This window comes from Onychostoma macrolepis, chromosome 19 (assembly GCF_012432095.1).
Source record: "Onychostoma macrolepis isolate SWU-2019 chromosome 19, ASM1243209v1, whole genome shotgun sequence".
Lineage (NCBI taxonomy): Eukaryota > Metazoa > Chordata > Actinopteri > Cypriniformes > Cyprinidae > Onychostoma > Onychostoma macrolepis.
Genome location: NC_081173.1, coordinates 16,919,395 through 16,946,241, shown reverse-complemented (window position 1 = coordinate 16,946,241; position 26,847 = coordinate 16,919,395). Strand labels below are relative to the sequence as shown.

The 26,847-nt window shown below is 36.3% G+C and overlaps 1 protein-coding gene across 2 annotated transcripts in view; it reads right to left on the bottom strand.

The window, feature by feature from the left end:
- LOC131526453 (potassium voltage-gated channel subfamily KQT member 4) overlaps positions 1–18,834 on the bottom strand; it is a 62,285-nt gene extending 43,451 nt beyond the window's left edge. For both annotated transcript variants that reach the window (XR_009267455.1, XM_058754792.1), the window contains exon 1: positions 18,277–18,834. Coding sequence is in view for 1 of the 2 variants with exons in the window: in XM_058754792.1 (XP_058610775.1) it covers positions 18,277–18,578 (302 nt within the window). In the remaining variant the exon portion in view is untranslated. The remainder of the gene's footprint in view (positions 1–18,276) is intronic.
- Between the last annotated feature and the right edge of the window lie 8,013 nt (positions 18,835–26,847).

Here is a 26,847-nt window from a genome sequence, read left to right as displayed (position 1 = left end):
AGACTTCAAACATGGTCCTTCTGGTTCATCTAAACAACTGCAGTGGCACGCAAGAGTGTAATCAAGGGTGCAGCACCTTGTCAACACTGCTGGAACTGACACAAAACACAGTACAGAGACTCCACCACTGCTGTCTCATCACTACCGAGGTTTAACCTGGAGTTACTGATACAGTTAGAGTTGATGCAGCAAACACATGTTAGATATATAATATTCTTCCATCTAACCTAACAGAGATATCTCAACAAAGTAGGAAAGTAAGATTTCTTTTTTTTTTTTAGAACATTTATCAACAAGGATGCATTAATTTAAAAAGTGACATTTACATTGTTATAAAAGATTTCCATTTTGAATAAAATACATTTTTATGGCATGTAAGAAGCATATAAGAATCCTAAAAGAAATTATCACGGTTTCCACAAAAATATCAAGCAGCATAACTGTTTTCAACACTGATATTAAGAAAGAAATGAGAAATTAGCATGACTGGAGTAGAAAGACTGACGTAATGGCTGCTGAAAATTCAGCTTTACTAAATAAATAAATAATGAAATAAACAAAAAAAAAAATCTAAATTTACAAATTAAAGTTGCTCATTGATAATTTGTTAGAAAAAAAATCTGTAATTGCAAAGACAATAATTTATTTTGTTTAATAGCTAAATAAGCTAAATAAATACATTTGTTTTAGTTAGTTAATGACGTATTGTCAAGTATGGTGACCCATACTCGAAATTAGTGCTCTGCATTTAACCCATCCAAGTGCACACGCACACACAGTGGGCAGCTATTGTTCCAGCACCCGGGGAGCAATTAGGGGTTCGGTGCCTTGCTCAAGGGCACCTTAGTCTTGGTATTGAAGGTGGAGAGAGTGCTGTTCATTCATAATCCCCACCTTCAATTCCTGCCAGTGCGAGAATCGAACCGGCAACCTTCAGGTTACAAGCCCGACTCCCTAACCATTAGGCCATGACTACCCCCATATTTTAATATCCTAAAAGAAAAAATCCATTTATAAAAATACCATTTCTATATTGTTTATATAAAAAGAAATATAAAGAGGAAGCAAGGTTATGGAGAACCTTTTTTTTTGGCTGTCTTGTTATCTTAATAGAACTACTGAGCAATATAAGAGACACACAACAAGAAACACCTGTGAATTCTTCTCATTCATCATATGACATCTTGTAGGAAACAGAGCCAAGATAAGAACATCCAGGCCAGCAGATGCTAGGAAGCTTTTGTAGCTTCACAAAGAAAAACATGCACAGTATCACACATACACAGATAAACACACACACGTATACTGTACACACACCTACTTGGATCTGTCAGGCCTAATAAATAACTTGTAAAAATGTTACCTCATTGTTACATATCCAAGTACATACTCAGTGCAGCTGTATCCATAACTAACAACACAGGGAAAACACATAAAAAATATTCTAAAATAAAAACTATTCTTTCATGGAAATAAAAACTAAAATCTATGATCACAGAAAAAAAACTTTGCAATGAATAAATTGATTTATAGTAGATAATGATATGACAGACCTTAACTTTAACTGATAGAAAAAGTGCATGAGTGCAAAGGTAGTCAATATGACCAGAAATTAGGAGGTTAATGGGGGCAGACTTCTCTGTATTCAAAAATTCAATAAAAACATCACTGATTTTCACTAATAGCATTTTTAGTATTTTTTAAATGGATGTTGGTACTAGCAACAAAGTTTGTGGTTATTAGTTCACTAAAATGTTCATTCACATCAGATACACAAACACCAAACCACTTTGTGAGAGTCGTCAGGATGCTAGCCCTTATAAATACCTCTCTATATTATGAATTTGTTTTAGTCCTGTTGCTATGGTGAGGTTTCCCGACATGTTTATAGAACCTGCCATTATAAATTAAAGGGCCTTAACAACACTTAAGGGGACTTACACAAGACATCAGCTGCCGACCGGCAACCAGCAGGGAGGTGGGAGTGGGAGGTTAGCTCTGTCCATTTTTCAGTAAAGACTTTACAATGGGTTCCTTATTTACTAAAATCTCCATTTTTAATCAAAATTACATTAAGAATTAGAATTTTAAGAATCATAAGTCATAATGTCAAATGTCCAATTACACAAGTATGTTTTCTCCACCAACAATTGGGGCACTTTTTCACAAAGTCATTGCATCGTATCTTTTTCATGTGCAATAGCGTTTTTGTAGTCAAAACTTTAAGGTATGTGTCTATTGTGAAAATGAATGTAAAAAAATAAAGAAGTACTGAAAAATAATCACAAGAGTAGTTTTATAAGTTTTGAGCGATTTTAACATTTTAAACCATTTTAGTCTGCAAAAGTAGGAGATTAATATGTTTTCAATCACTACGTTTCATTGTTCCTGTAAACTATAAAATACTTTTATTTACATCTAAACAATTATTTTGGGATAAACCACTCGATTTATATGGATTCATTTTACAATGCCTTAATGACTGTCCGGAATAAAGTCCAGTTCCAGCTGCATTTATTGTGCAGACGAGATTCCCAGAATAAAGAAAACCATGCTACAAAAGTGCACCAAGGAAGTACACAAACTATACAACATTTAAAAGTCCGTTCACTGCAATTGTGAAGTGGGACACGAGTGCGACCACGCTACATACTCTTGGGGCGACAGCACACCAAACAATCTCCTGTGGCCATTTTACATCTTAAGCCCCTCCTTCTGGAACGTACCACTCTATGGGTAAGTTCAGGCCCAATTACAATATACAACCTTTAGACATACAGACACACAGTACATATTAACCCCAAATACAAATACAGTTTTAAACACACAAGACATATGCCTAAAAACCCAACCAGATACACATTTGTTTCACTGCTACTGTATATCTGTTAATCTGTATAAACTTCTACCAAATAAATGTTTTAACTGTATAAATGAGTCTTGTGGTTATTTGTACCATGAATTTATGTATAAACAAAACTTATAGATGCTGTCAGGTTATATTAAACGTCCACAATCACACAGACACCTTGACATGTACAGACTTCCCAATGAACATAATACACGTTAACCCAACATACCTCAACCACGTAACACACAACATTTGTATGGGTCAAACATTACAGAAGTCCGTGTATACAGATGTCAGTGCCGGCAACCAGACCGTGTAATGCTGCACGTGCCCATAGTTCATGCATGGTCACGGATTAGCTCCGTGACAATGACCTTTTTGGGTCTTCTAAATTTTAGTTGTAAGGTGGGGACGTGACAACGGAGTTGAAGTTCCAAATGCACGGCTTTATTAAGAGTGTAGTCAGACAGACGTGGTCAAACAATGGCAAACAACAATATCCGAGGCAAGGCAAAAGAGTAATCCAATACATGGCAATGGTCAGGGCAGGCAGCAAACAATCAGAAATAAGGAAACAGTCCAGGGTCAAAACACACGCAGGGCAAAACTAGGAATCTAGGAAAACACAAGAAGAAAGACGGAAACTAAGAATACACTAAAGGCTAACAAACAATACTCATCCCTGTGTGTGTCTGTGAGTGCATCTTTTATAGTCCTACTGATCTGAAACAGGTGACAACAGATAATTGGTTCCTAGGCAGAGGGTATCTGGGAAATGGAGTCCGGGGTGGAGTGGCAAGGGAATGGGGTAGAGTGCCCTCTAGCAGAGCTGGTAATTGTAACACTGGTTACCAGGACTTTAGATGGAGGGAACCTCTCAGGTTTCAAGATATCTTAATTTGTAATCCAAAAGATTAACCAAAGTTTTATGGGTTTGGAACAACATGATAGCGGTGTAATTGATGACAGAATTTTCATTTTTTTGTCTGAACTATCTACTATTTATTATAAGTCAAACAAACAGGTAATTTTCAGAGCGCTTTTAAATAAAAAGTGTGAGTGGTTATTGTCTGTGCATATACACATGCACACAAGTACACAAACATGCACCTATATACAGATATAAGGTTAAAACAGCGTGTGGGTCACATGCACTTGATAAAAACAGCATTTTATAGTGTGACTTTCAGACCTTTTAAGTTAATGGTGCTTTAATCATTAATAATACACATATAAAACCCCTGTGACGAACCCTCTTAGTTTGCAGAGTGTTAACTTTAGTTTGGATGGCAAACAATAAAATGAATAATGCATGATGCCACTGCAAACGAGGAGTGGCTAACCTTATTTTAACCCCAAAATAAATTCAGGACCACAACATAAACCCCTCAACAATGAAAACATCAAACGACTGACGTTCACTGTTAAGGTGTTTATGAAAGCAGGATCAAATGCTAGAAATGTCTCTCAGCTATACTTACAAAAGACAATGTTCTAAAGGCAGAAGTATTTGAAGCATCCCTATCATGCTAAAATCTCTGGTGATGAACTTTGATGTCTGGGGTTGTAAAAACCACCTGAGTGCAGTAAGATGGTTACATCCACTTAAAATAAGCCTCGGTCAAAGGCTTGCACCAGAATCTGAGTCTAGCCTGGCAAAAATAACATTACATAAACAGAGATTACAGCAGATTAAAGGGGTATCAACACTGGTCTGGATCACGTTACACGCTATGACGGTTATGCACTTTTGGGCCTTTGGTCTTTCCGTCTCTCTCTGTGCTTTCAAACGCAGGTCGCCGTCTGATCTCCACGGGAGGGTGTGTTGTGACTCACAGATTCAGATGGATACCGAATTACGTCAATAAATCAAGAGTGTTCCTGCATTCCTTGCATGATAAACATGACGAAAGTTGCACAAATACAGATTTGCGATCACACATGGTTGCTTTACTATTTACCCGCTCTAGGAAATCTGTTAAGCATGGCTGACTTTGCCAAAGCAGTGATTTGACTGGCAGTTATGCACTTGCTAGATTAACATGGCAATTAATCACTGTGATTCATTTGGAAAAAAAAAACATTAACAAAGGGCAGAATACACACAATCTTAACCCTGAGTCAGCGTTTGTAAATTACAGTGCGAACACTAGACTATCAGCTGGAGAACAGTCCAAGCTCCTGTTCGTCATTATCCTGGAAACTTAAAACCCGCTGCGCCTCATCCTGGGAGAGACATGTCGTCCCGCGGGAAATATTTCTGCCCCGAAAGGAGAAATGAATACACCGCATCAGGACTTCTTCTCCAGCGCTCTGTCACAAGGACGAACCACCACATCATGCTACCTTTTACTGCAACGGCTCTCACAATAATTTAACTTTATTTCCATTTTTTACATAATTTGAAAATGCACATATTAAAATTTGGTGTATCACAATTGGCTACGAGGCACATGAGAACCAACAACAATTGTCAGCATGACGTCATATATTTGGATATGTGTAAACGTGAAGATTTGAGAACTGCAGTAGAGAGTGAATAAAAACTTGGTGTTTTTTAAAAATTGTGTTTTCCCATACTTTGATTGTATGGACAAGAGCAGAATGAACTTGTGCTTGATGAAAAAAAAATAATTTGAAAGATCATGTGACACTGAAGACTGGAGTATTGGATGCTGAAATTACAGCTTTGCCATCACAGAATCAAAAATGCATTTTAAAATATACTTAAATAGATATAATTTATTTCAAATTATACTATTTAACAAGATTATTGTTTTTTTTCCTTTTTTTATTTTTAAATCGAATGAATGCAGCCCCAGTCAGCATAAAATACTAATTTCAAAAACATAAAAAACATTAAAAAGACCCAAACTTTTGAACAGTAATGTATGTATAAATTAATATAATGTTTTTATTAAAATTATTAAACAGAATTATGAAAAATACAAATGTTTAGCATTATTTCCTGTTAACTACTGTGTTAATATTACCTATTTAACTATACAATCTTACAATAAGTGTTGCCAAAAAAAAAAAAAATCTTATTTTAGTCTGTTTGTCAATCACCTTTAGAAAAGGATGGCATGTTGGCAGCTGCCATAGCATGGATACACAAAATAAAAAAACACCTCTCTCTCTCTCTCTCTCCACACACGTGCTTAACATTAGCACTGAATAACCTTCCCATGGTATAAATTTATCAGGAACCTGAGTAAAGCCGGTAGTGCCAGCTGGGTGCTTCGCCATGTATAGAATGTGAGAGGGTATTGAATGAGACATCAGTTTAGTGTCAGCAGGCACTGCCACAGATGTGAGGAGTGACTGCGTGAAATCTAGGGATGCAACATTCATTGAAGGAGGCCAGAGAACAAATTCCCATGCATGTTTGGTCTTTACTGGAAATGGCAAACTTTTTCTCACATTTCCTGAATGTATATTGGACTACAGTGACCCACCACCCAAACATCTAAAGGCTGTGAGAGTGACTGCTGCATAATCACCTCCTCCATTCTAATAAAATTCAATTAGCTTGATGCTAATCTAATTTTTTGCTTAATTATTGTTTTTATTTTTCCCAGGAAAAAAAGAGAGAGAAATAAGCACATCTTTCATAGGACCAGTAATCTTCAGCCTACTCTGCAGGTATTTCCTCTGAGAATGAGACATAATGAAGTCACTCAAACCCTTAATAAACAATGTGAAATAATGCAGATAAAGAGAGCATTCCCTACACACACCTCATTTAACTCAATCTGCTGAGCAACAGCCTTCAGTCCTTGACTGAGAAAATAACAGCACCACCGTAAAACAGGGCACCACCTTGTGAGAGTTTTGAAGTTAAATTTTTTCTAAAAAGAGAACAAAACAAAAACAAAACTTAAGAAAAAATTAAAACAAAAAACATGACAAAAAAATAAATCCAACTTATTAAAACAAACAAACAAACAAAAATAAAAACTAGATGAAACAAGTAAAAATAATAAAAAAGAAACCAAAACAAACAATTAAATAAATTAAAAAATCAAAACCAAAACAAAAAATTCAACAAACAAAATGACTGCAAAAACAAACAAACAAACAAACAAGTCATTATGAAATACCTCAGAAAAAGCAAATTGTACAAAACAACACAAAACTAGCTAATTTAATTCAAAACCACATGTACAAAACAGATGTATGTCTATATTTCATCCTGGAATGACTGGACTATCATATTGATACTTAAGTGAAGCCAAAGACCTGAGGCCATCGTCCACTCACAAGTACTTAACAATCAATTCTAAATGTGCCCTCAACTAGCACTTAGCAGAAAGACTCAAAAGGCATTTCCTCTTCTTCCACCTAATTCACCTTATTACCACTAGTCAAATGAGTGGATAGCCACTGCAGTGGAGTAGTATGGGCATGAGAGGGAGAGCCGTAACTTGAGCGGAAATTAAAGGTGGTGTGAGAAAAAGAGATAATACACTGCTGAAGCATATCATGGAATGGAGAGTGATAGCTAAATAAATATTGGGTGTTTTTAATGGGGCAGAATTTACACACTCCACTGAAGCTAACCAATAAAAACAGGCTAATGGGAAACAAGCAACACTGCAGTCATGAGCAGGATAAATGAAAATGCTGAGCAGAAAGTTATATTCAATAAACAATTTTGTTAGTGTGATGGATCACCACATGATTTTCAATATAAAAGATGGGTCCTGAAGCAAGCGTTCAAATTCATTCAAATAGCATAACTAGCTTCCACTCTGAGCAACAACAGGCTTGGGCAAATTTTCATTAATGTCCTGATTTGTGTAATGGAACTGTACTATGAAAGTTGCATTCATCTCAATCCTTCATCTATAAATAATGAGGATTTAAACATATTGTCTTAGCACATGTTATAAAAATCTTAAATATGATCGATATTTATTAACTGAAATATATATATATATATATATATATATATATATATACCTACAATACATATTAAAAAGGCATGGTGAGGAAAATGAAAAACTAGGTTGAAAACTTTTTAAATAAAATAAAAGATCAAAGTTGGGTATGGCAGGTCAATATTGAAGTCCTGTAGACACAAAGAGAGTATTTAAAAAACAAACAAACAACTAAATGAAAATAAAAACAAACAAAAATAATCTAAACAAACAAAGAAACAAATCTAAACAAAACCAAAAAAAATGAAAAATACAGCCAAAATAAAAAAATAAAACCAAAATGAAAAACAAAATAAAATACACAAATAAATAATTAAAAACAAAAAAATAAATAAAATCCAACTGAAACATCTCACTAAACAACACTAAAAAAGGCAACTCAAAGCTGGAAATACAATTCAAGGTATCACTCAGCACACTTTATCATAACCGCCCTGCTTACTGGAAAAGTGTCTGCCATCATTATGTTTAAAAGCCTACTAAAACATGTGTATTAAATCATTGCCTTGTCAACCGGAGGTGGACAGAACCAACTATCTGTGGTTTGTCTGGGGCCTACAAATCTTTTTGCTACAAATCTACTGTGCAAATCTGGCATCCTTAATGCTGCATATCCTAAAACTCCTGGTGGCCCATCTGGTCAGCAGTTAGACTTGACAAGGTCATGGCCACCACAGAAGAAAAATCAAAGACCTTCCCGAGAGAGAAGGGTCCTATCCCCGTTGGATTTATGATTGCTGCGTAATTTCTTTAAAAGCACAAAAATGCATTATTGAACAGCGTAACAGCACTATGAGCACAAAAGCATTTCTTACACACGCAATTCCACTGCGCAAGGCTACATGTTTGTGCCGAGGGAGTGCAATTTTTTATATATATATATATATATTTACTCAAACTCAAGTGTGGCACTTTGAGTGACCGAGCGCCGGTTCTGGACAAGCTGTTATTTCTGGCTGACTACGTAAAGTTAAAGAATGGGTAAAACTGCAAAACATACTGAATCCTAAAGGAGATAAAAATGCAGGCCTGTTCACTTTTCCCTTCTCTCACCTCCATACTTTCCTTCTTGTTCGGCTACATCCATTTCTTTTGCACTAAAGCAGCCAATACCAATGCATTTTTATTATATTAAGCTGCAAAGCTGTTTGCATTAATCAAAAGAAAAAAAAATAACAAAAGAAATAAATAAAGTCATTCATAAATAAGGAAGTCATTTAACAAAATGAGAGCTCATTTATTGCTTAATTTGTAGGGTGAGGTTGAAGTGTGACTCGGGGGCTGTTCGAGGGATGAAGATGTTTTCCAGAGTAATCACTGCTGTTCACCTCTTCAGTTTGAGACTGTTTAACAACTCCTGGCATCGTTGCCCTCATTTACAGTCCAAGAACCTTTGTGAAGCTTTGAAAGCCCTTGTGTTTGCTCAGGGCCTGTTGAAAACAGCATGCAATTTTCTATATGTGGTGCTGTGGAAAACAGATGCAACTAAAGGTCAGCTTTGGCCTACTAAAACTCCAGCTGCATCCAAGGCATCCGCTCATGTACATTACATATGTTCACCTTTGACCCCCATCTCTTACAAACGTCACGTCAACACTCTGATAGCTTGTAAGTTTAGCCTCTGACAAGACATTTTAATCTGGGGTAAGTGCAGGGGTGATAGAAAAAAGAATCCTGTCCCATGTATAAACATTTTACAGGCTACCAGCCATTTGTGTAGAACTTCTAACAGTGTCAAAGGTTCCTCTTGTGTCCTAGCAATGGCTCAGTGTCACAACCGAAGCAATTTGTGTCAGTATCAGCAGCAGGTGTCCTTTCGGTCTGATTTGCATGCAATGCTCCATTTTCACACAACTGAGTAGAGAAAAATGCATTTTCACAGATGTAATTTGTGATTTAAATCCTGTCCAAATCAAAAGATTTATGTTTATTTTTCACACAGCCTCAGTAAAAGTCACAGAGCAGATTACCTACATTTCCACAACCTAATCTAGATTTAAATATCTAAAAATGTTCTTCTTATTGTGCTGCCTTGTGAACCTTCATCCTTCTGGGTAAATAAGTTGGTGGTTCAAGTAATGGTGGTACAATACTATCAATTGTATTTAAAAAAAAAAAAAAAAAAAATTGTATTATAATAAAATTTATATTATATACATAAATAAATAAAATCAAAGATGCTCACAACTGTCACTGTAGTATCAGTGCAAGTTATAATATTCACATTATAATATTCAACTTAACTCATTATTATATAATTATATAAAATATTTCATCTATAAATATATATAATAATATAATATTATATAATGTATATAATATATATATATATATATATATACACAGTGAGGAAAATAAGTATTTGAACACCCTGCTATTTTGCAAGTTCTCCCAGTTAGAAATCATGGAGGGTCTGAAATTGTCATCGTAGGTGCATGTCCACTGTGAGAGACATAATCTAAAAAAAAAAAATCCAGAAATCACAATGTATGATTTTTAACTATTTATTTGTATGATACAGCTGCAAATAAGTATTTGAACACCTGAGAAAATCAATGTTAATATTTGGTACAGTAGCCTTTGTTTGCAATTACAGAGGTCAAACGTTTCCTGTAGTTTTCACCAGGTTTGCACACACTGCAGGAGGGATTTTGGCCCACTCCTCCACACAGATCTTCTCTAGATCAGTCAGGTTTCTGGCCTGTCGCTGAGAAACACGGAGTTTGAGCTCCCTCAAAGATTCTCTATTGGGTTTAGGTCTGGAGACTGGCTAGGCCACGCCAGAACCTTGATATGCTTCTTACAGAGCCACTCCTTGGTTATCCTGGCTGTGTGCTTGGTCATTGTCATGTTGGAAGACCCAGCCTCGACCCATCTTCAATGCTCTAACTGAGGGAAGGAGGTTGTTCCCCAAAATCTCGCAATACATGGCCCCGGTCATCCTCTCCTTAATACAGTGCAGTCGCCCTGTCCCATGTGCAGAAAAACACCCCAAAGCATGATGCTACCACCCCATGCTTCACAGTAGGGATGGTGTTCTTGGGATGGTACTCATCATTCTTCTTCCTCCAAACACGTTTAGTGGAATTATGACCAAAAGTTCTATTTTGGTCTCATCTGACCACATGACTTTCTCCCATGACTCCTCTGGATCATCCAAATGGTCATTGGCAAACTTAAGTCGGGCCTGGACATGTGCTGGTTTAAGCAGGGAACCTTCCGTGCCATGCATGATTTCAAACCATGACGTCTTAGTGTATTACCAACAGTAACCTTGGAAGCGGTGGTCCCAGCTCTTTTCAGGTCATTGACCAGCTCCTCCCGTGTAGTTCTGGGCTGATTTCTCACCTTTCTTAGGATCATTGAGACCCCATGAGGTGAGATCTTGCATGGAGCCCCAGTCCGAGGAGATTGACAGTCATGTTTAGCTTCTTCCATTTTCTAATGATTGCTCCAACAGTGGACCTTTTTCACCAAGCTGCTTGGCAATTTCCCGTAGCCCTTTCCAGCCTTGTGGAGGTGTACAATTTTGTCTCTAGTGTCTTTGGACAGCTCTTTGGTCTTAGCCATGTTAGTAGTTGGATTCTTACTGATTGTATGGGGTGGACAGGTGTCTTTATGCAGCTAACGACCTCAAACAGGTGCATCTAATTTAGGATAATAAATGGAGTGGAGGTGGACATTTTAAAGGCAGACTAACAGGTCTTTGAGGGTCAGAATTCTAGCTGATAGACAGGTGTTCAAATACTTATTTGCAGCTGTATCATACAAATAAATAGTTAAAAATCATACATTGTGATTTCTGGATTTTTTTTAGATTATGTCTCTCACAGTGGACATGCACCTCGATGACAATTTCAGACCCTCCATGATTTCTAAGTGGGAGAACTTGCAAAATAGCAGGGTGTTCAAATACTTATTTTCCTCACTGTATATATATATATATATATATATATATATATATAAATAAATATAAATAAATGACAACTTTAAGACAAGACACTCCCAACCAAGTAAAAACTGGAGGTCCAAATCCTGTCTGAATAATATATATCCCCTGTTAATAAGTGTAAGTCAACTGTTGGTTAGAAAGCTAACTCCATCCAAATTGTGCTTTAGAACTTTTCCACTACTGAGTCAAAATATCGACCATTTCACATTATTCTCTATTATTTAATTTAGAAGGCATGTTTAAAATCTATGTGAAAAAAACCCATCTAACTGCTGGGTTTTAGATAGAGAAAGAGTGTTCAGCATGAGATCAGAATGAAAAAGTGTGTTTGAGAAGCTCTTCATAACAGTTGTGCCAAAAACAAGGTACTATGAGAGAAACACATTGCCTCCAGCAGCCTCACAGGGCAGAGCTAATTAAGTGATTAAGACATTACACCCTTGCTTAATCATAGTCTCAATTTAATGATTAATGTGCTACATCATTTCCTGAGCCATGCAGTATGGTTCTAATCTACAGTTAAAGTTCCCATTATCACAGGGATATATTCGCAGGCAAATTCAGACATTTAAGAGACTCTGGCTGAAGTACACTATAGCAATTAGCTGGAATTTGTCAAAGAAGCTGTATAGACACTAAATAATTAATCGGACATCTACTTACATTGATGCCCATGTCATGATAGTTGTTCTTGGATGGCATATTCAGAAACCAGTGCCATATATTGATAGAATTTACATCACCCAAATGCCACATGGCCAGGCGTTAATAGAAACAGAGAATTAGACACTGAGTATCTGAAACTTGAGAGCCATAACCTTGACACGTCAGGTACTGTTAATAACTCCTCACTGTATTTCATTCATTGGACAGAGAGCCAATGTATTATTATAAGAATGCTCATCTACATTTTTACCGTGTTGCTCCAAAGTGTTCCGTTTCAAGAGCTCTTATGCAGATGATCTGTGAGTGCCAAAATATTTTCCTAAACCTTGAAATTTATCAACTAATCTGCCGTAAATGCAAATGAAGTAACTACGCCAACACCGAAAGTAAGAACAATTTTTATTTATTTATTTTTGTATGTATTTCTCAATTTTCTCAGCTGCGCCAAACCTGTGTTTGACATTTAGGACAGATAAAAGTATATGGAGCCCCAATTATGATCCTCCTAAAATATAAAAACTAATTTTCATGTATGAAGACCCATTTATACAGTGAAAAATTTAAATATTAATTATGGAAAATATTTCCATTAGGTATAGAAAGCAAATATCCACTGTTTTGAGTACTGTTTGATGTATAAACTCAGTTTAATAAAATAACTGTTATTAATCCCATGATTTCAGACAAAGATCATGAACTGCTAAAAATTTACCTTTTATATTAAAATGACCTATAATATATATATATATAGATATATATATATATATATATATATATATATATATATATAAATAAATATAAATAAATGACAACTTTAAGACAAGACACTCCCAACCAAGTAAAAACTGGAGGTCCAAATCCTGTCTGAATAATATATATCCCCTGTTAATAAGTGTAAGTCAACTGTTGGTTAGAAAGCTAACTCCATCCAAATTGTGCTTTAGAACTTTTCCACTACTGAGTCAAAATATCGACCATTTCACATTATTCTCTATTATTTAATTTAGAAGGCATGTTTAAAATCTATGTGAAAAACCCATCTAACTGCTGGGTTTTAGATAGAGAAAGAGTGTTCAGCATGAGATCAGAATGAAAAGTGTGTTTGAGAAGCTCTTCATAACAGTTGTGCCAAAAACAAGGTACTATGAGAGAAACACATTGCCTCCAGCAGCCTCACAGGGCAGAGCTAATTAAGTGATTAAGACATTACACCCTTGCTTAATCATAGTCTCAATTTAATGATTAATGTGCTACATCATTTCCTGAGCCATGCAGTATGGTTCTAATCTACAGTTAAAGTTCCCATTATCACAGGGATATATTCGCAGGCAAATTCAGACATTTAAGAGACTCTGGCTGAAGTACACTATAGCAATTAGCTGGAATTTGTCAAAGAAGCTGTATAGACACTAAATAATTAATCGGACATCTACTTACATTGATGCCCATGTCATGATAGTTGTTCTTGGATGGCATATTCAGAAACCAGTGCCATATATTGATAGAATTTACATCACCCAAATGCCACATGGCCAGGCGTTAATAGAAACAGAGAATTAGACACTGAGTATCTGAAACTTGAGAGCCATAACCTTGACACGTCAGGTACTGTTAATAACTCCTCACTGTATTTCATTCATTGGACAGAGAGCCAATGTATTATTATAAGAATGCTCATCTACATTTTTACTGTGTTGCTCCAAAGTGTTCCGTTTCAAGAGCTCTTATGCAGATGATCTGTGAGTGCCAAAATATTTTCCTAAACCTTGAAATTTATCAACTAATCTGCCGTAAATGCAAATGAAGTAACTACGCCAACACCGAAAGTAAGAACAATTTTTATTTATTTATTTTTGTATGTATTTCTCAATTTTCTCAGCTGCGCCAAACCTGTGTTTGACATTTAGGACAGATAAAAGTATATGGAGCCCCAATTATGATCCTCCTAAAATATAAAAACTAATTTTCATGTATGAAGACCCATTTATACAGTGAAAATTTAAATATTAATTATGGAAAATATTTCCATTAGGTATAGAAAGCAAATATCCACTGTTTTGAGTACTGTTTGATGTATAAACTCAGTTTAATAAAATAACTGTTATTAATCCCATGATTTCAGACAAAGATCATGAACTGCTAAAAATTTACCTTTTATATTAAAATGACCTATAATATATATATATCCGATTTAATGGCTCACTATGGGTTTAATACTCATTCAGAGGATAAAACTGTCAAAAGGGCCTTCTTATGAAAAATCAGAATACAAGAAAGACACCTGCCTACTTTGCACAGGGCTAAAACTACAGTCACAGTCATAGACATCCATAAATGAAGTAACTACGCCAACACCGAAAGTAAGAACAATTTTTATTTATTTATTTTTGTATGTATTTCTCAATTTTCTCAGCTGCGCCAAACCTGTGTTTGACATTTAGGACAGATAAAAGTATATGGAGCCCCAATTATGATCCTCCTAAAATATAAAACTAATTTTCATGTATGAAGACCCATTTATACAGTGAAAATGTAAATATTAATTTTGGAAATATTTACTTTCCATTAGGTATAGAAAGCAAATATCCACTGTTTTGAGTACTGTTTGATGTATAAACTCAGTTTAATAAAATAACTGTTATTAATCCCATGATTTCAGACAAAGATCATGAACTGCTAAAAATTTACCTTTTATATTAAAATGACCTATAATATATATATATATATATATATATAAATAAATATAAATAAATGACAACTTTAAGACAAGACACTCCCAACCAAGTAAAAACTGGAGGTCCAAATCCTGTCTGAATAATATATATCCCCTGTTAATAAGTGTAAGTCAACTGTTGGTTAGAAAGCTAACTCCATCCAAATTGTGCTTTAGAACTTTTCCACTACTGAGTCAAAATATCGACCATTTCACATTATTCTCTATTATTTAATTTAGAAGGCATGTTTAAAATCTATGTGAAAAAACCCATCTAACTGCTGGGTTTTAGATAGAGAAAGAGTGTTCAGCATGAGATCAGAATGAAAAGTGTGTTTGAGAAGCTCTTCATAACAGTTGTGCCAAAAACAAGGTACTATGAGAGAAACACATTGCCTCCAGCAGCCTCACAGGGCAGAGCTAATTAAGTGATTAAGACATTACACCCCTTGCTTAATCATAGTCTCAATTTAATGATTAATGTGCTACATCATTTCCCTGAGCCATGCAGTATGGTTCTAATCTACAGTTAAAGTTCCCATTATCACAGGGATATATTCGCAGGCAAATTCAGACATTTAAGAGACTCTGGCTGAAGTACACTATAGCAATTAGCTGGAATTTGTCAAAGAAGCTGTATAGACACTAAATAATTAATCGGACATCTACTTACATTGATGCCCATGTCATGATAGTTGTTCTTGGATGGCATATTCAGAAACCAGTGCCATATATTGATAGAATTTACATCACCCAAATGCCACATGGCCAGGCGTTAATAGAAACAGAGAATTAGACACTGAGTATCTGAAACTTGAGAGCCATAACCTTGACACGTCAGGTACTGTTAATAACTCCTCACTGTATTTCATTCATTGGACAGAGAGCCAATGTATTATTATAAGAATGCTCATCTACATTTTTACTGTGTTGCTCCAAAGTGTTCCGTTTCAAGAGCTCTTATGCAGATGATCTGTGAGTGCCAAAATATTTTCCTAAACCTTGAAATTTATCAACTAATCTGCCGTAAATGCAAATGAAGTAACTACGCCAACACCGAAAGTAAGAACAATTTTTATTTATTTATTTTTGTATGTATTTCTCAATTTTCTCAGCTGCGCCAAACCTGTGTTTGACATTTAGGACAGATAAAAGTATATGGAGCCCCAATTATGATCCTCCTAAAATATAAAAACTAATTTTCATGTATGAAGACCCATTTATACAGTGAAAAATGTAAATATTAATTTTGGAAATATTTACTTTCCATTAGGTATAGAAAGCAAATATCCACTGTTTTGAGTACTGTTTGATGTATAAACTCAGTTTAATAAAATAACTGTTATTAATCCCATGATTTCAGACAAAGATCATGAACTGCTAAAAATTTACCTTTTATATTAAAAATGACCTATAATATATATATATAGACTCTATGTGCATTTAGTAAGTATGAGTGTGTGGGTGAGAGAGGGAAAGAGTGAAAGAGAGAGAGAGGAAGAGGGAGAGAGTGCTCAACATAGATGGTGTAAACAAATAGTGGCAGTGGCTTAGAGACCGCTATACTTGTTTAAACTACACTGGGGTGAAACACGCCAGACCAGACATCTTCTCTTCATGGACAAAGAGAAGGCTCTTTTAGCAGGTTGACCAAAAGTGATTTACCATTTAATAAAGGTACTTCACGTAACACTTACACAAACGGTTGCTGAGCCTAGATTTAGTATTGGAACTTTAGTGACCTTCAGACTTACACTTCACATACTTTACATTTAAAAATGGCCGTCAGGTGTGTCCTACTTCAAAAAATGGTTCATAGATTGTAAAATGTCTGTAAATTGTTACCTATGTAAATTTTCATTTTATTTTATTAAAGTCAACCTCATAAGTATAATACACAAACAGACAAGATCAAAAATACAGATGTTCTCAGAAATAGCACCTTACAAACTTCTCACAATTTATCTTATAAAAAGACCCGGTCCCTGGTCTTGTTTTAGGAAAATCACATTATGTCTGGCTCCTGATATCCAACGCCCACTTTCCGCGTGCTAATCACGGTGGATAAAATCAAGTCCCACCCTACATTTTTTTCTCTTTGAATATCCTGTTTCACTTGGAAGTACGTCATGTTACAGTAGTAAGAGTGAAAAAAAAGACCAGCAAATCATGTTGACTTTAAAGTGCAAAAAGATGAATAATGTTAATTCTGTGTTGTGGTTTTGAGTGAGGGAGATGAATGACAGGCAGAGATATGAGAGACTCTGATAAGCTCCCTTCTGCTTTCAAACTGTAAGAGAATGGAGGCAATGTCTATCTCTCCGATTTAATGGCTCACTATGGGTTTAATACTCATTCAGAGGATAAAAACTGTCAAAAAGGGCCTTCTTATGAAAAATCAGACTACAAGAAAGACACCTGCCTACTTTGCACAGGGCTAAAACTACAGTCACAGTCATAGACATCCATAAATGACCTCTGACATGCCTGCCTGCAGGGAACAACTTCTGACCAGTCAAATACAATGATATAGTGGATTATTTTAGAAAAGGGACCATTCAGGACTCTCAACCAAAGAGAAGTGGGCTAATAACTAACTCTGAATAAACAAATGTCAAAGTTAGCATGGTTGAGCACTTGCTCTACATCTCTTACTAAATACTCGGCCCTTTAAGTTGGCAACACAATGAGCAACAATGAATAAAACATTTAATAATGTGCTGTATTAGAGCATCCGGAGGCCTTTTTTACGATTTCAAACAAGTTAAAGCCATATACAATGCATCTGTAAATGTCAAACGGCGCTCTCCCATTCAAGCAAACTTGATTTGTTGAAAGAATGCAGCATGGGAATTTAATCCAATTGTGAGAGATGAAAATCAATCTTGGCTGATGCTGAAATGATATGGTCTATTGAAAGGGTCACCTAATAGGAAAATATCTCGACTCAGCTTGTTCAGAATTAGAGACTGCCACTGACTCCAGGTGAGCGCATGGCAGGTGGGCCATTTGTGTGAGCAAATTACGTTGCACTCATTAACTGTTTCTCTGAGGTCATTTATCAACATGCTTCTTGCTTAGCTTAAGACTTTGAAAAACAAAACTGAATGGGAAACAAAAAAAGTGCATCCCAAAATTGGGGGTGACTTACATGAAGGCATGGTAGATGAACGCCCATCCTCTGGGTCTCTCCAGCACGTTGTACAGGCAGTTCTGTAACTTTCTGTAGCGTTTGCTGGAGGCAGAAGGGGTCGCCCTCAGGCCTGGTGGCACCGGCAGTGGTGTGCCCAGTAAGCCGGTGCGGTGAGACGGGTGTCCACGCTCTGGGGTCGATGGCTCGCTTCTTTCAGTGTGAACAGCCGTGAGAGCCACAAACTCAACCCGCCTGTCATCATTGGGTGCAGGGGGGGCCAGCATCCTAATGCCTCCGTTATTTGAAGGGCTACCCAACATTATTGTGTTGACACAAGCAAACTAGTGCACCATTTACAGCTGAGATTAACCAATATTGTTTTTTCCCCAATGACCGAAAATGATTATTTTATGATTATTTGTTTAAGTGTCCTACAGCTGACTTGCAGAATCGTTTTTTTTTTAATTATTATTTATTTCAAATTTCTAACACAATGATAGCTAAATAATTATCATACAACAATAAAAATACATTATTTAAAAAAAGAATATAATTAATAATAATTCATACTGTGATTTTGTGTTATTATTAACAATAATAGCCTATGTTTCCTTAAGTATAGTTGCAAAGATCACCATTTAAATTAAAATTCAAACCTAATCTTGGCAAACAAAATATATGGACACTTCAATTAAGAATGAATATCTGATACATACAAAGTTGAATATTTTAGGCAAATAACAAGAAAAATTAACGCTATTTTTAGAGACCTACTGGATTTTATCGGTGGGCTCGATGTTAAACAACCGATAACTGATTAAGTAGAAAAGTGTGAATACCGGTAAATATAGCTCTATCAGCCTATACAGTAAAACTTACTCTACCAATCACTTCCAAACAAAAAATAATTGTTGTAATCAGCAAAATAAGAAAATAACGTATTAGGACATTTAAGTCAATTACTAATTAAACTTAAAGACACTGAATCCCTTTAAAAGACAAAATGCTCAAGTTAATAGGCTAAACGTGGCTTGCTCAGGTGAAATAGTTAAAAAGCCTCACAGAGCGCGTCTACATGTTATTACTGTTAATTTAAGGTCACTATCACTAATCACAAAGACACGTTCATTAAAGCCCCGACTCCACATTGATATGAATATTTCAGCTCAATTTTCATCTTAAATCGTAACTGGACAATGAGCACTTCATGGTGAGATGCTAACGTGCGAATTAATTACTCAAAAGTTTTGGAATTCATCCAGCGGCACAATAATAAAGCCCAAAGCATCCCATAACTCAAGTTTTCCTGTCTAAGCAAACACAAGAAATGTTTAGAATTAAACGACATGCCCGGTTTTCCCCCTCCGGAGGGCGACGCTCGTTCCGGTTCTTTGGGGAGGAGCGGAGCCGGTCCGTGAGAGATGAATTCAAAGTCGTGCCCGTAGTTCGGTCATTTCAAGACTGTCCCAAAAGTCCGTGACATATTATAGAGTCCAAGACGCTCAGCGGTGTAGACGGAGAGAGTGCGTAACCGGCACGTGCTGCGCGCAGCGCGATGTTGATGAAAGTGAGAGCGGGATAGACGCGAGGAGAGGGAGGGATGGCGGGCACCGCCACCAAATTTAGATGAACGGATTATGTTTTCTGTTTTCCCTCAGGACCAAGTCACATCTTTTTTCCACAGAGGTGTTCGGCACGACGAATGTAGATGCTACGCCGGGGTTTGGCTCAGAGACATGCTTTAACAACAATAAAGCGCATGACCCTTGTGCAAACGTTACCTCAGTGAGTCAACTGTCAAAACAGAGTTGCCTTCTCAACGCAGCGTGCGTATTGTGGGGGTTTGGGGAGGTCTGGCTCCTCTAATAAAGACTCGAACCTTCTAAAAGAAATTAACAAACATTTTAATAAAACTTACCGTGCCAAAAAGTCTGAGGAGGTTGATAGGCTATATCGACCAAACATGACAATTAACATAGGCTACTTAATAAATAAATTGATAAACTACTAACCACTTTTCCTTAGATATTAATAAATTAAATTAAAAAGTGCGTTTTTTTAAAAGGTTATTTACATTAACTTTCTGTGACGCCAAATGACAGATTTCTGCACGAGACTAACCTCAACAATTTTGCACCCTTAAAACTACAAGAAAGTATAATAGAAAATACAAACAGGCCTATAAATCCCCCTTAAAGTTGTAGTGGCTGTAATTCACACACTGCAAACATCAAACATTTATCCAACTATATGCTGGATCAATGTACTTCTGCGTAAACATGCACTCAGTCATATCGAGAGAATCAATCAAAAGGCCATCTTGTTGATGTCAAGGCCAAGATTAACCCTCTGAAACAGGTGCTGGGGATGTGCTGTACAGTATTCTAAGCTCTGGACATGTGCTTCAGTAAATGCCAATATTGTCTGCATGTGTCACCTAACCATAAGGACAATAGTAAAATAAGAATAGTCTCTCATCACTCTGTTATATTGCAGTAAACTATAAAAGTTAGAGAATTAATGCCTAAGTTATGTGGTGTTGATGGCTGATGATGGAGCGAAGAAGAGGGACATCAACAATCAATACCTTGCATTTAGTTTATGTGATTTTATGCAGACCGTCCTAATGGCTTCGGCTGCTGCTGCTTTAGAGCAATCGTGCAGTGCATTAGTCCTTTGCCTCTTAAGCCCTATGCTTTATTCCCTGCATGCACTCTTGTGCAAGTTTGCAACATTCTTTCATAGTGAACCCCTTGTTTTTGTTTTTAAACTTAATGACATTTCAGTGCACATTAATTAACCGCTTATTTTTAAAGCTTTGGAATGAAATGTTGTGTGCAAATGAGCGAGGGTGAAAAAATTAAACGCTATTAATTTGTTTAACTTTTAAATGCATCCATCCATTTAGCCAAGAAAGAAGCGTAAAAGTTTAAAAGTGTAAAAGTTTACAATGATACTTGTGGCTCAGACATTTTTTAAAATGTTAAGGGTTACTTTCCACATCAGGTGAAATTTTCACAAGGGAAAAAGCTAGTCTGGACACACTCAAACAGTAGAATATGGCACTAGCGACGCCAAAGTCACGGGTTCGATTCCAACGGAATGCATGAATTGATAACATGTACACCTTAAATGTAATGTAATTTGTCAAATGTATAAATGTAAAAGTAATTATATCCTGAAAACTTTAAATAATAAGTAAATAAACAATAATAGCAATTCAAATGTAATCAATATCAGTGCAGATATGATTGGTTAATTATTTTCATGTCATATGGGTTAACATTGAACATGGAGTTTCTACGCTTCTCTTGAACATGAGACAGGTTCTTGACAAGACCGAGCTCGGTTTTACTTAATCGCATATAATTTCTTAAATTCTAATCTGTTTAGTGCTTATGTAAGAGTAGGTGACCCATAGCAACCTCATAGGATTAACTTCAAACGTTTCACAAGAGAGAATCAATCATTCATGGTCCACCTACTCATAAACGAACAGAGTACCCTCCTAACACCAGCAATTAACACGAAAACCGACTGATACAAGTCCCAAACCTCAAGCCCAGAATTCTGATGACACACAGCAGCTGTGCAAGGTCAGTGGACACGGGAGAAATGTACCCGTTTCTTTGAGGGCCAAATGTCACTGCTGAGACAAATCTACTGAAAGACATAAACACCTTATCGCCTTCCTTTGGCGCATGGGTGCTAATAGACAACAACAGGCAATATGGGAAAACTATAAGAGCTCTTTACACATAAATAAATACTCACACTCACAGGACACATTCACTCACGTCCCAAAAAGCACTGCGTTATCCAAAACTGAACGCCCACTGAGGGACATTAGGAGAATTTAAAAATACACACACATCAGCAGGACTGGTAAGACCTCAGGCCCTCACTTCCGCTGTGCTCTGTAGAACACGACTGCTCAGCAATGTTTCCCACACCAAAAATATTGTTTGGCTTATTAAATTGTTTCTTTTTCATTGACTTCATCAATACATCCTTTTTTTTACAGTCAACAAAAAACAACAGATGCTCTACAACTGGTCTTGGAGATGTCAGGTAAGGTGAATTGCAGTCATATGAGTTTGTACAATTGCATTTGTGTGATCTGTTTACACCCCACTGATGCTTAAGGGGCTTAGACACCTTTTCATACTCTTTACTATTACTATTTTTCTAAATCACCCATTCCCATAGAATTACATCACAATAATTAATGTGAAATATGCACCTTGTAAAATATGGTAGTAGTTTTTCCAAATTTCAACTCAATTGCATCTTTAACAAACAGATGTGCTCATTTTGCGGCATCTCGAGAGCTTCGAAATAATTTCGCAAAACAATTGCTTATATTGATCAGAAGTTGTTTAAAAGCCTCCTTTCTCCTACCACTAACGAACCCCAATGTACTTTATTAACTGCTTTGCAATGAAACAGGAACCCAAAACTAATCACAAGAAGTTCAAGATCAGTTCAGAACCATTAATAATAAAAAAAAAATTAAAAAGTAAAGTAAAAAAGTAAAAACAGCCCAAAACATATTCAACTCACAAAAGAACCAAGCTATTCTAAAACAACCCTAGACCAAAGACAAGGCATGAGAGTTTTTACAAGCACATGGCAAACAAGCTCAAAAGACACATCTACCACAACCAAAGACTAAACAGGACTGATGAACAGCAACCAATAACAAGACAGGACTAAAGAAAGAATCAGTAGAAGAGGAAGAGGAAATGTCAACAATGGCTGAATTCAGAATAGCATATTATCATATTACAGAATAGTGAGAGAAACAGTAAAAGTATGCTATTCCTTATTCAGCTAATGACAGGAAAAAGGGAGATACAAAATAATGAAATGAAACGTACAATAATAATGACACAAAGACCTAAAACCTTTGCAGAACTAAGTATGTGGAGCTTGAGATCATTCGGACTGTGACTAGACAATGACTTTTTACAGAAATTATTTATACATCAAATTATACTCTGTGGGTCAGACAAACACAAAACAAACACAGTTTGTGCAGTCTGTGGCTAGACTAGAACCTGCCTCTCTTAAACCAACTTCCAAATCCATTACTTCCTTTTCCAAAATGATGTCATGACTCACGTGCAGCCCAGAGGCTGGAACAGAAGCACGGTTGTATCTTCTGCTGAGCAGGACGAGCTGGTGTGGTTCCAGTACCTTGAATGAAAGAGACCTTTTGAAAGACCTGTGATGGCTGAGACACCTTTTTCCCACCCAAATACAAGGCCTTTTTGTATCTAAACTCCTTGACCTACCATAGAGCACATCTGTAAGGCTGTGTCCACCAAAGAGTTTTTTCCCTGAGGGTAGCATATTTCTGAAATGTGCATTTCCGGACTACAACGATACTAACATGAAAAATGCTTGGAGTTACATTTCGTTACCCATAAGAGCTCTCAAGCACTCACAGCTGGGCGTTGTCAAAAAAGTACCTGGCATTTTCAGCTGGCTTAAAATGCTACAGAGCCTAAGTTCTTGCCCACTTTTATCACCACAATCCCTCAAACACTAGGGCACCTGAACAGCTCAGGACTCGGGCATGTCCACAAGAGTTTGGACAAGGGTTTTGTAGCTCCAGACTCTCTCTGAGATTACTAGTACAGACATTGGTATATCGTAAGGAGCCAAATTCCTAAAGCTTTGTCTCAAAACAAATGGGTCAGTCATTTACAGATTCCAAAACTGAACGGAGCACAAGGAAAACATGGATTATCCTCAATGTAACACAGCACTACTAAGATTCTGGTTCAGAGTCCAACTGTTTAATCCAACAGTTATTTACTTTAGTTTGCTGAAAATAAATGCACAAAGCTCTTAGACCAATTACCTCTCCCTTTACAATGCAATGTTTTGCACATACACAGAGTCAGAAAATCCAGCATGTTGAAAGAATGACATATCAGTATTATGACAGTTATCTACTAAAATTCAAGATTTTCTTTTTATTTATCAGTATATGGTTGATATTATTAGATATTTAATTATGCATGCTTACACACCCTTTTTTACATTTAGATTATCTTTGCAATCATTTAATGTTCACTTAAATTTATTTTTTAAAAACACTAAAAATTGTTCAATCTCAAAATGAATATCCACTTTTTACTGAAAATTATAAGGTTTTGATGCCTAAATTCACATGTAGAAGATAAACAACTTATTTTATTATTATTTTTTTTTAATTTATTCAGACAAAATTGTATAGAATCAGTCATTTATTGGTTATACTTTGTAAAATCAACAAAAAAGCCCAGGTTATATTAAATACTAGTGATGTCTTTCTAGTGACATCTGCTCTAATAACGTTTGCATATGAATGCGTTCAAATATGGCTTTAAAAATGTAAAGCTGTCATACAAATAAAGTATACTGAAAATGAATTGAGTGAAGACTGTTTTATACCTTTAAGGTAGGCCAAGCAGTGCTAAATCAGTATGAGAGGTCAGTAACTGAGGGTCATGTAATGGAATTTAGAACCGCGTCCAAAGTTGAAGCCTGAGCCGCTGGGTTTCCCCTTTGATATGATGAGGTGTCTAAACTATCAACACAACGGCTGTGCCAAGCAAACAGCTAGAAGTGCTTTCTCGATGACAACAATAGGCTGGCACAAGGTGACAGGCTACAATAAAAAACAACAACAACCGTGTAATGCTCATTGCAATGTCTTACATCAGATGATTATTGTTCATGATTTTGGTGGTGGTATTAAATTAACAAATCTCTCATGGACTCTCATGACCGGTTTCAGCTAATCTTTTGGATGATTCCTTGACCTGAAGAAACTCAACAGCCAAGACAAACAGAGTTAATAAATCCAAGTCATGCCAGGATTAGGTTCAGATATTCACCAGACCCCATATCTCAAATATTAAGATCCAATCCTCACTCGTTAATGCAGTAATTGTTCAACGCATAAGACGATTAGGTATGTCCACAAGTGAAGTCCTGGCCTCACACCACTTACAGGAGGCGTAGGCTTATTTATACTCTATGAAGGCTTTCAAAAACATTGTTTAAATAAAATAAATAGCAATGAAAGAAAAGAAATGAAAGAATAACACAACCAGCAGCTGCCCTGATCCCTTTTTGGGGGATGTTTATTTAAAAAAAATAGCCAAAAAGAGTTAGTAAACCACTTTAATTCTCAAAAGCTGAACGTTTAGGATGAGTTTCTAGCCATTACTCTGACTATACTTCTGACTCTTTCTACTACTTTCTCTGTGCCCTTCTAATCAAGCCTTCCTTTCAAGATTTAGGCCGGATAAGGAATGCCGCCTGACCTCCCAAAGCTTAGCGCTCATTCACAAACCCGTGACTCAACCGTTGATTTTTTTTTTTTTTTTTTGGACATAAAAAAAAAAAACCGACATGGAAAATTTAAAGTTTGTTTTTGTGATTTTGCGCGATACGCTGTTACAAATGTAAGCACTCACACCATTGACAGATCCACGAGTCGTAACGAGCGATGTCCGATTCGTAAACGATTTATGAACTGCGTTCATTGCCTCTGTCACGAAATCCTCGGAAGGTAGGCTATAATTATGTTCCTCACAAATTATCTTTGGCTGCATTTGATGATTTCCTAAATTGGAATATGATGAAGATCGTGTAGGTGAACTTGTTCGGGGAATTTGGCTGTTTAAAATTAAAATGAAGGCAATGACCTGAATGAGTCAGTAAAATGATCCGATCTTCCCATCACTGCTGAATCATTCAGAATGATTCGAAGTCAACAGTCCGAGCAGCTCAAGGAATGATTATTTTACTGAACCAAGAAATATTTTTTCGAACATGAGTCGATTTGTAATGAGCCAAAAACTATGACTGAGTAAGAGAATGGTAGTAAGAGCACCTGAGAATATGAAAACGATCTTATAAGTCCGAATAGCAGAACTGATGTAAGTAAATAATTTGTGAGAAACATAATTATAGCCTACCTTCCGAGGATTTCGTGACAGACGCAATGAACGCAGTTCATAACTACTTTCTAGATGTCAGATACATCTAGAAAGATGTATCTGATGTAAATGCAAAGTATAGTGAATTTACTTATTTTTGAGTCATGTCAGCAATTAACGGACTGAGACACAAATTACAAAAAAACCTTTATTAATAACACAACGGCTTAATATGCATTTAGAAGTGGTTCTTTGAAAACTAGATTTGATTCGCGGAAATGAGTCTGAGTTCTAATCACAAATGTGCCTACAGTGATTGAGCACTAGTCAGGTTGAAATGGCGCCACCGTGTGTTAAAAATAAACACCGCCACTCTCCATCAGTACAGGAACCGTGACATCAAACCTAGAGGCAAATCTAATGTACTTCGTGTTAAAAATAAATGTACTCAAAGTTAATAACCTAATGAAAACATTTCTAAATAGCCTTCATTTGGTAGAATGAGACTAAGACATGACACAAGATGACTTAAAACCTTCATCTCAAACCACCAGGAAGCACATGCACTCGAGACTTTATTTACAATGCACTGATATAAAAAACAACTTCCAACCTTTTTTGGGAGTTTTTATTTTCTCACAAACCAAGG